This window comes from Maniola jurtina, chromosome 13 (assembly GCF_905333055.1).
Source record: "Maniola jurtina chromosome 13, ilManJurt1.1, whole genome shotgun sequence".
In the NCBI taxonomy this organism is placed as follows: domain Eukaryota; kingdom Metazoa; phylum Arthropoda; class Insecta; order Lepidoptera; family Nymphalidae; genus Maniola; species Maniola jurtina.
In genome coordinates, this window is record NC_060041.1 from 531,995 (window position 1) to 543,621 (window position 11,627).

Here is an 11,627-nt window from a genome sequence, read left to right on the forward strand (position 1 = left end):
AGTAGAGACTACCTCTAAACAAAGAAAAAACGATTTGTTTAAAATTTAAGCGTTAAGAAATTTCTTCCCTGTGCTATTGTTTTATCATTTTTTTAGCTAATATTCAACTTATTTTAATGTTTTGTGCATCATTAGATAGCTGAGAACCTGTAGAAGCTTTGCAAATAATTTGCAATCCAAAAATTTCTGTAACTTAAAAAAAAATAGTATTTTTGGCAAAGTAACCCAATAGAAATTATGAAACTGGTACAGTCTTGGGATCCCTAACCGGGGAACCTACAAAGATTATTTTTATTTTAGTATTCACAATTATTAATTGAGATGTCTAGTACTTAGAAATTAAATAAAAAGTCAAAAATATGCCTTCCTTTTTTTTTAATGAATTTTAAAAGAAACAAATACGCATTTTTCTGAAAACGATCAATAACTCAAAAACGGGCGGTTTTTGCCCATAAGTGTTTAGAGGTCATTTGTAGCAATTGACCTCCTCTACAACTTCTCAAAGAGAAGGTAGCGTTTTTCTGGACTTCGTGGATAAATATCGCACATATGGATAAAAAAATACTAAAAATTATTTCCCCGCTTCAAAACGTTTCTGATTTTAAATAATGTATAAAAAACAAGAATTTAAAAAAAAAATCATCAAAATCGGAGCTGTTTCTGAGGACTTCCTAAGATTGGCTATTTTACGGCTTTATTTACTCCACTATTAGATCACATATACTTTGCAAGAAACTAATATTTTATTTGATAATACATAATATACCACAAATAAATACTCCGAAGTGGTTTAGTTTTTGAGATAGAAGCCGTCACAGTAATGGTCTAAAACTTTGTACCTACAAAAATTCTAACAACAACTATTCATAAAGTAGTTAGTAAGCTGTGACCAAAATAAACGTACATTTTTTTGGGGTTAACTTTCACGGTTTGTTGCGATGCCTAGCTTGGAAATGAAATACGTATTTCATAATATGTACCCTAAATAAGTTGTTCATAATCGTGTACGGAACCCTAAAAGAACGAGGCTCGACTCTCACTTGGCCGGCTCTTTCATCTATCTATTTACTATGAATAAACAAATAACTGAAATAAAATTAATTAATTCATTTCATTTATTTAAATAAATACGAGATAAAGACACCTAAAAGCAAAAGTTAGCCATCATCACATAATATCATTGACATCGTGGGAAAATTACTGAGACGTGAGTGTTCGATGTCACAAACATAGTATGTAATATTCATTTACACACGTTATGTCATTGCATTTCCAACCTTAAATTCTCAAAAATAAAGTCAAAATCAGTTTGGCGTGGTGTTTGTTGTCCTCGTTTCACCTATAGGCCTGAACCTTGCGACCCTCGATAAGGAGTGATTGACAGGAACTGAACCACCAGTATAATGAGGTCTGTAATATTGAGGCTTGTACCTTATAGAAGAGGTCCCTTAATTGTTCCATATTGCGTCTAAAAATAAACTTCTTTTCTTGGTAGAGAAAATATTAATATCCTCAGAAGCGATTTCGACTTTGTTACAAACTTATACGAAACTAGCATATAAGCTAAGCCCGCGACTTCGTCTTTTACCTCCTTAGGGGAAAATCAAATAAGATACGCTGAAATATTTAAAACTAGAGCATGCCCGCGACTTCGTCCGCGTGGATTTAGATTTTTATAGATCCCGTGGGAACTGTTTGATTTTCCGGGATAAAAAGTAGCCTATGTCCGTTTCCAGGATATAAGCTAACCATGTACCTACCAAATTTCGTCAAATCGGTTACACTGTTGGGCTGTTAAAAGGTAGCAGACAGACAGACAGACAGACACACTTTCGCATTTATTGCATTGAAATATCTAAAATTGCACTAGTATATCTAGTGCCGAAAGTGGCAACATTGCATGTTACTGCAGTTACGTATCTACTAACTTGCAGTTAGGTACGTATCGCCGCCGATCTGTCCAAAGCTTTATTTTTGGTCAAGTACATCAAAAACAGGTTGGGTGTCAGATTGTTGGCCACAAATAAAGGTCAAGCTCCAAACGCTGAGGTATATCGACCGATTTGATTTGACCAAACAAGGGAACGAACTGCCTATGATTCATGCACCTTAATGGATCTCGTATCCGCTTTTATAGACCAAAATACACCGATTATGTCTATTTATATGTTATATGCTATAGGTTTAATAGGTCTCCATTGAATTGAAACATGTGCACTTTTGAAACAGGCTTATCATTTTGAGATTGAATGCAGATGTATTCTTATTTCCTTATTGCTTGATTGGCAAATAACTTTTCTATACTTACTAATATTATAAAGAGGTAAAGTTTGTAAGTTTGTTTTTAGGGAGTAATCTCTGGAACTCCATACTGAACCGATAATAAAAAAATTTGCACCAGTAGAAACAAAGTAGAAAGCTACATTATTCCTAAGTGACATAGGCTATATTTTATTTTCGAAAAAATTGAAAATTCCTACCAAAATTGTAATAAGCTAAACAAAATAAAATAAGTTAAGTTAAAGCTACCCGTGCGAAACCGGGGTAGATCAATGATATATTATAATAACCGCCTCGGCTTCGCAAGGGCTTATTACAATTTTACCATATTTTTTCGAAGGGATCTTTAATTTTTTTGATATCCAATTTTAGTATCCAATTGTATGTAACTTTTAATTTCTCTTTTCCAGATTCTCCGCTCCCACGTGATGGTACGCGTTGGAGGCGGTTGGGACACCTTGGCCCACTATCTGGACAAACATGACCCTTGCCGTTGCCGCGCTCAACACCGGACCTCTCTCTCAGCACGCTTAGCCCGCCCCAAGCACGACCTCGCTGGCGCCACTGTCACCTACGAACGACCAGACCCTGGCCCAACATCTCTACCATACAAGGAACCAACCTCCCTCCAATACAAAGAGTCAAAAACATATGAACCCATGTCGCTTCCTTACACAAAAGTCTACAACGACGACCCAAGGTCTGGCCAATATTTGTCAAGCAACAAATTAGATGCGCCAAGCAGTTTGCCATATATGGGAGATATAGATAGGGCTGCATCACCAAGCAGGAAACATCTTGCACCAAGAAATAACAGTCCTGGAAGAAATAACAGACATTCCTCCTCCCCTGATAGAAGAACCAAGATTGTCACAACAAATCATTTAGTCCCCAACCCTCATTCCATCAGGAATAAGAGTCCAAGACCGGTTTCTCCAGCACCAGCTGTGGAAAGTGCTTCGGACAATGGGTCAGAGGTGTCTGATGAAGGGTACAGGAGTCTTGGGGTAGTAGCCGGGTCCACGCAAGGATCTCCTTCCACGAAGACCACGAATAGATATTCGCTGCACAGTCAAAATTCTATGGACGACGCTGATTTTAGTGGTGAGTTTCCATTATTTTCTACTTAGGGGTAGTCGCTTTGAACCAACAAGAAACTCAACGAAAGAACTCAAAAAAAAAAAGAAACAGGTTGTTGCTCTTTTCAAATATTCAACTTACGATAGTATTATGTCATGTATAAAAGTTAATTGCAGTTGCGCTTGAGCTGAGTCAAAACTCAAATCCACTCATCTCTCTTATCATTGTGATAATCTTCGATTGTGTGGGTAATATGCCTTTTAATTTAGGAGAATACTTTAATAGATTTTGTAAACTTGTGTAAAGTCAAGTGTAAAATTGATTTCGGGATTTAGATATAAAATATTCCAATAATCCCACAAACGACTTTCGGACTTTCTTGAGCGGAGCGCAGGAGTCACCGCACAAGCCTTAGTATGTGTGTGTGTTGTGTGGTTCTAGCTATAGGTTTAAGCCATAGATACTCGATAGATCGTATCGCGGTCTCATTTTAGTTTCTATTCAGTCTCTGTGTAAAACTGGGCTGTTCAAAACAATTATTTCGCTCACACGTGCTTCAAGCGGAAATCTAAAACGATGCACGGAATCGGTTCCGTTCGGGCGGATAACGGATTAGCGAACGACTGTAGCGTCCGTCGCGTCTGCTGCAACGGCTACCAATAAGTCTTCATTTTGTAGAAACTTCAACGATTGCGTCCGAATTGCCTGTTATACGTAACGGAATGTGATTTATGCTTCTAATGCTACGGTTACACTATCGCAACTCAGCAAATGAACTATGAGCACCATTCGGGATATAAAAAGGCGAATGTTTCATGTCTGGCAAAGGAGGATAGGACAAGTTTGCCGGCATATCCAATAAAAACCACTTGCCCATAAAATGAAAGCTTATATCACACGCCTTTTACGTCCTCGTGGTTTCATGAGATAAACTATTGCTTTACAGTAACTGTAGATTTTAAGCAATAAACTAACATACATTAGAACTCTATTGGTTATCAGGTCAGAGTTCATACAAAAATGCCCATGTACCTTTTCGGGTAAATCAGCGGCTCGATTGCGGTGGAATGACAGCTACAATGTCACGATCGCAATCATCTCTGATTGGTTGACACTCGTTCACTATTGGTTACAATGTATTGTTGCAACCAGAAAACCATAAATTCAGCCAATCACAACAATTGCGATTGTAATAAAGATTGATAAAGATGGATGCAGGTTTTCGGGAATCGACCTGTTGGTGAGCGGGATATTCTGTGACAGAATCATCTGTTTTTTACAGAAACGCCTGGTATCGATTAGATTATCTACTTTTTACAGAGATAACTGGTATCCTGGAGGCCGATTAGAGTTATTTGTATCTCGGAAAATCAAAGGGTTCCCACGGGACTTTTTATAACCTAAGTCCGCGTGGATGAAGTCGCGGGCACCATCTAGTAAAGAAAAAAGTTGACCATACTAAGTAGAAATCATAATATTATCAGAAACTTGCCTATAGGTGTACATAGGTGCCAGATACGTGGTGTCATTGTTTACAAAGTTCACATAATTGCAATCCAGTATAGCTTGAAAGCTACGAGCTAACGCATTTTGCTTGTAAATATTAGAGTATAGATTACTACATAGAGATGAGAGATCGTTGAGTGTATTATGACATGGTAAACATGATTCTCTTAAAACAATATCTATAACTTTTCCTCAACTTTCTTTATTTCGAAACTTTTGCAAGTAAAGCGTCAAAATTTTCTTTTTTTGTCAACAGAATTAGTCATGTTATAGGGGAGATACGGCTAATTTATTTAGTTCGTCTGATGCAGAATGTCTTAAGCTATACGATGGTATAATTAATAACTCAATAGTGCTTTTTTTTTAAAATACCGCCTATTGCCTTAAGAGGGCAGAGTAGACAGTAGGAAATTATACTTGATAGATATCCAAAAAATATGTCTTTCAAATTCTATTCAAATCTATTTCGATACGATATAGTAGTGTATCCACGTACACTACTACAGCATTATGCTGAGGCGATTCCCTTTTTGGGACAGTTTGGCGCCACAGACACGCATTCTGTTTTTTACTATTATTTAGATTTTATAATTGTTTATTTTTAGATTTAATATAAGTAGATATAAGATTCATTGAAATTCCATGCAATTCGGCTCAGAGGATCACCGTGCCTTTGCAGTACAAGTTTATTATTTATTAGAACTACGAAATAGCGGTGGTCGTCTCGGCCGAAATGCATGGAAAGCTCAGTAAGTTATGTTTTAGATAAATATTTAGGTTTTTAAGTTTAATTTATTAGTTTTTATGTTTTATCTGTTTTCATTCTATTTACTGTGTTTGCGCCTAACTTTATAGTCCCGAATAAAAGTATATTTATTTTTTATTTATTTATTTATTTATACCATGTCTTTCAAATTCTATTCAAACCTATTTCGATGCCATGTCTTTCAAATTCTATTCAAATCTATTTCGATGCCATGTCTTTCAAATTCTATTCAAATCTATTTCGATGCCATATCTTTCAAATTCTATTCAAATCTATTTAAATGCCATGTCTTTCAAATTCTATTCAAATCTATTTCGATGCCATGTCTTTCAAATTCTATTCAAATCTATTTTGATGCCAAATGTTTTTTTATTAATAGTCATATATTAATGGACCTGAAATACTTTGCTCTTGCAGCTGGTGCAGTGGAAGGAAGCCTTTCCTCACGCTAAAAGCTTATAAATAGATCCATTGTACATAGATCTCTGATCATTAGTTGACACTTTAGTAGTGGGATATAATATCTGTTCAAAACAAAGCTATAGCAAATTGAAACAATAGCAGGTAGGATATCCGTCACTATGATTATGCATACATATAATATATGATATATATGTAATGATTGTCCATGCGCAATTAATCTACACATGGTGTCATAATATGTGAGGACTGAGCCCTTGATTTGGTGTGCATGGTATTGTATGGAGCTTGTATGGATTCATTGTTTGATAGCCAAGTCAGCTGTGAAGTGTGAGTGACATTGCTCAATATATGGTCTTAGATTTGCGGTCAATTTGCGGTCTTTTTTAGCAGGGCCCAGATTGTAGAGTTGACCTAACTAATCGTTTACGCTTTTGTTAGGTATCTAGATTTAAAAATCAAAATCACTACTGAAAATACTGCTGAAAAGTAAAACACACCTAAATTAAGTAAACCTAAATCCTAAAAGGGTAAAAAGTAAAAAGAGTCCATAAGAAGTAGACCAGTCATGAGACCAATAATTAATAGAACCAAGTCTTCAGGCTTTTAGTTTCCGAATAGATTTCCAGTAAAGAAAATTGAGAAACACTTTTTTTTTAATTGGCTCTTGCCCCTATTAGAATCAGTACTCATTACCCTTATAAAACGTGTTTGTTTATTGATTTGTCCTTCAGTGATTGAAGGACAAATCAATAAACAACGGTACAGAGCAACGAATCGACATGATTTCCATGGATGTGGATTGATGTGAACCAGAAGAGTGACAAGGCTATTCTAGAAAATCAAAGAATCCCTAAGGAATTTTTAAAAACCTAAATCCACGCGCATAGTCTTGGACATCATGTATGTAGTTAATATGGTATGTAATCCACCTACTTTCGAAAGTTATTTCCTTTCAAAAGTAATTTTAAAATCCAGAGCAATACAATCGGTTATATGAAATCGAAATTCATACGCAAGTGAAAGGACTAAAACGAATCGAAAGCAAAACTTAGGTCCTTGATGGGCACAATACCTCACCATTTTAGTATTCCTAACAATCCTCATAAATAAGCCCTTATTGTCTGAAGCATAGGGTTCAAAATGTGATTGAAATTGAGAATGTGAACTCGTTCAGACGTGAGAGTATTTGAAAACAGTTGGGGAGTGAATCAACATTTTGAACCGAACAATGTGGCAGACCAAATATGAGCTATGTTTTTGTGCTTACTCAAGTGGTTTGCTAAAGGGCTTTAGAATTTGCATTTTAGTGCAGCAACTTAGTCGGTAGATAAAAATATACGTCTAGGTACTATGAATTCAAAATTATAATTTATTTTCATGTAGCAAGTCTTTTATGCTGCGTGTGTAAATTTATTACCGGTTCGCAAAGAAGATTCTACTGAGTAAACTCGGTAATAAACTCAGAAGAAGGTACTTCTTTCAAATCATAAAATGTTACAATTGTCAATTTAACAACTTACATGTACTGCACTATCTTGTGGGCAACTAAAAGCTCAGACAATTCCATGCGACATCGCGCATCGTCATTAAGTAATTCAGTAATTGTGATTTAACATACTTTGCCAATGCCAAATCTAATAATTCTTTCGGGATTTTCAGATCTCTCAGAAACTCAATAGAAATTGCTTTCTAACCAGTGTTAGTGGTGTTAGTGGTATAGCCACAGGCGCAGCATAAAAGACACTTGTCCTGACTGAAATAAATTAATTTAAAATTTGAATAAAAACGTACAACCAAAATCTCAGTTGAAACTTCGGGCGTCCGTGTGCCAACCTTGCATCACGACCTCAAATGTATTTGGCGAAGCAGTAAGGCCTCATGTCATAATCGTAATAGCGCATAATACGCTCCGATCACTCACAACGTGGGCGAGTATCGGCTATCGACCAAACTTGTAGTCCGCCTGTTGCCTTTTACGTTGCAAGAATGCGTCCAAACCTCGTCCGCCAAAAAGGGCTTAGGTTCGTGATTTAGGTGAGATGAAAATAGAATCGTTCTATGTAACACGCTGAAATTTTAATGGTTTTTTTCCCGAAGCGAATTTTGTCATGGGAATGACGTGGGGTACCTAATACAATCCATTTATAAATATGTACTTATTAGAAAACATTAGAATCAAAAATGGCACAATCGAGAAAAACAAAACAAAACTCGTATTTAATGAAATTCTTTAACTGACTGACTGATGGGTGCATCATCATCATTATCAACCGAAAGACATCGACTGATAGTCATAGGTCTCATAGGAACTGCCACACTACGATTATGAGCTGCCTCTATCCAGCGGCTCCGTGTGACCAGTTTGATGACGTCTATCCACCCACGTGGGAGGGATCCTACAAGAGACATGCGTCCACTACTGGACATAGGTCTCTTGTAGAGACTTCCACGTGTCAAAATCTTGCGCCGCGACGCCGCGCCGCCTGAATCCAGCGGCTTCCTCCGATTCGTTTGATATCGTCTGTCCACCTAGTGGGGAATGGGGATCTTCAAACGCTGCGCTTCCGGTAAGAGCTTACCACTCTAGCATCTTGGGACCCCAACATCTATCGTGTTTTCGAACCATGTACCCTGCCCATTGCCACTTCACATATTTCAAAGATGAAAAAAACTATTTCTTATACTAATCAGTGTGGAATACTGATCCGTCTATTTAATTTATTCACCAAGAACATAAATCTTAATATGTACCGGCTTATTGTATGTTGATTCATCTCAATAATTCTGCATTAGTAACTTGCATAGAACTTATGTTCTCAACTTCTCAATACTTTGCACACGACACTACCCAGTACCACAATCTAAACTGACATAAAAGGCTATAACAGGCCGATCTCGCGGTATTAGCATATGGATCTAATATTGATTATTCTCATATTTATAATCTTTGTATGGATGTATGGATTAACTTGATGTAACGGCGTTCGCCTTTTATATTATACATACTTACATATTATCGTAATTCTTTAGTTTGTTTTTGTTTTGAACGTATAACTTATGATATTTACGTGAGGCGCGTTACTTTGTGCTAGTAGCAATTACATTATAATGTTGAATAAAACATACTTCTTGCTTCCTATTTATTGCACCAAGCAGTCATAACTCATAAGCAGTATAATATGACAACCTCCTGGTGCAGTGGTGAGCGATGTGGTCTTTTAAGTGGGAGGTCCCAGGATCGATTCCTGGCAGGAGCGATTTAGGAGTTTTTCATTTCTAAATTGTCTCTGGTCTGACTGGTGAAAGGATACGGCCGTGGCTAGTTACCAGTTACCACCTTGTTACTACCCTACTAGCAAAGCCGAGCGAGTGCCTACTAGCAAGCCCTACTAGTCAAGCGATTTAGCGTTCCGGTACGATGCAGTGTAGAAACCGATAAGGAGTAGGTGGTATATGGGTTTAGTAAAAACTGCCGTCCTCTTTCAAAGTTAGCCCACCTCTTAGACTGTATCATCATTTACCATTAGGTGAGATCGCAGTCAAGGGCTAGCTAGTAAAAAAAATATCTGCTAGTATATTTTTATTAATATTCGAAATTGTTCGTTTCAGAGCGTCTCGACCAAGACGACGGGTGTCACATAGATAAAAGCGAGCGTGTCGATGACTACGTCAGCCTCAACACCGGACTGCGCAAGACAGACTTCTCTGACACCTTCTACGGCAGCAGGAAGAACAGCGCCGACGACAAGTCCAACCGCGCCAGCCCGGAGTGCATCGTCAGCCACGAAAGCAACGACTCCCCGAGCAAAAGTCTCCGGCCAGTCAGAGCGGCCACGCAATCCCCCGTGAAAACCATCAGAAGTAGACAAGTGTCAAGAATCCCACACTCCCCAGTCAGAAACAGAACGCCCAGCCGAGCGAACACCCCCAGTCCCAAACACACCCCAAACCAATCCTCCCCAAAATTAGCGCCCAAACTACCCCCAACATCTCGCAACACATGGGGAGGCAGAACCGCTCCAAACCAAGCCAAAACGAAAGCAAGACCGACAATCGGAGCGGATACTTTTGAAACCCCAAACAAATCACCCAAAACGAAAGCAAAAACCAACCAAAATAACGCTTTCCAGAGAAATTCTCCTCTCAGAGCCAGCAGTGCTACTTTGAGGTCTCCGACTCATCAAAAACAATTGAGTCCGCTTTTAGAACAAATTCTAAGATCCGCAGAATCTGCGAAAGATGACGCAACAGTTCTTGAAAAGATGAAGGAGATCATCAGATCATATTCGAAAGGAGAGGATTCTATATCAAGAACTAGTTCAAAAGATTCTGATTATGCTGATTTCACGTCTGCTTGGGTGATGTCTGATGGGAAATTGGAGAGATCGACGAGTACTAGACAGTTGGCAGCTCCTCGGAAAGATCCGAGGACTGGTCCTTCCAGAATACCGGCTCCTGTGGCTATAGGGTGCAGGCGGTCCACTTCTACATCCCAATTTCAATGACCTGATGGAGATCAGAAGAAAAAGACTGGTAATAATCCGATTATGATTCGAATCCAAGGTGACTAGTGAGTGATTTAGTAGATACGGATAATTCTTTTAGGAAAGTGAAAAAAAATATGTGCTTTCGCTTACAGAAGTAGCGTTAAACTTCGGCATATCTTTAGGGCAGTTTTTTTTCACATATTGTATGTATGAGAGCTCTATTGATTGAAATATTTATAAAAGAAAATATCCCTGTCATATCTTTGCAAAATTAGATGTTTAATTTCTATAATAAGGAAAAAAAACATCATTCGAATGGCGATAGAAATTACTCTATAGATTAGATTTCAATAACTGTTATTCTATTTAGAGTAGATTTTCACTAATATAGAAATGACGATTCGTAGGTTCTAATCTATTTGATATTTTGTATAAGGAAAATTATATAAAAATCGATAAAAAGGGAATGATAAGACGGATAAGATAAAAGCAAGATGGTGCTAATATTAGTTGGTTGTTTAGTTAGATTATAATTATTTTATAATTTGCGAAACATAGAAATGAAAAAATAAAAAAATAAGTTAAGTTTGTCTATGATATTAATTATAATAATGATTATAATTGTATTGAAGCATGATATCAGTTAAATATATTTCGAATTTAATATATTTAAATAATATATGCTTAGAAGTTTTAAAGCAAGACTATACTTGCATTATGACAAGTTATAATAAAGTTTAATATAAAATTAAGTATACTTCTAACAATACCCGACGTTCATTTTTTTAATTAAAAAAAATCGGCATTTTTCAAGCATTTCAAAGCGAGTAGCGCCGGGAGATTTGGCAATTATATTTTTTAGTAATCTCATTTTTCTAAAAGTAGGTTATTAAGGGTAAGAGCTTATAACTGCACATTAAAAATATAGTTACTTAAGTATATAACTTAGCAATATTTAAAAAAAATTGGACTTAGAGTCGGTAGGTTACAAACAGTCTTAAAAGTTCAATACTTAAAAAACTGTGTAGATCACTTTATGCCTCATTCGGTATACGTAAATTCGAGTAAGAATAGCAATACTTTTT

General features: G+C 36.9%; 1 protein-coding gene across 1 annotated transcript in view; it reads left to right on the plus strand.

The window, feature by feature from the left end:
- Nucleotides 1–10,852, plus strand: part of LOC123871316 (GAS2-like protein pickled eggs) — a 119,257-nt gene extending 108,405 nt beyond the window's left edge. Inside the window, exons 4-5 of the mRNA XM_045915053.1 lie at nucleotides 2,691–3,384; nucleotides 9,665–10,852. Of these exons, the coding sequence (XP_045771009.1) occupies nucleotides 2,691–3,384; nucleotides 9,665–10,560 (1,590 nt within the window). The 3' untranslated portion in view covers nucleotides 10,561–10,852. The remainder of the gene's footprint in view (nucleotides 1–2,690; nucleotides 3,385–9,664) is intronic.
- Nucleotides 10,853–11,627: the final 775 nt, after the last annotated feature.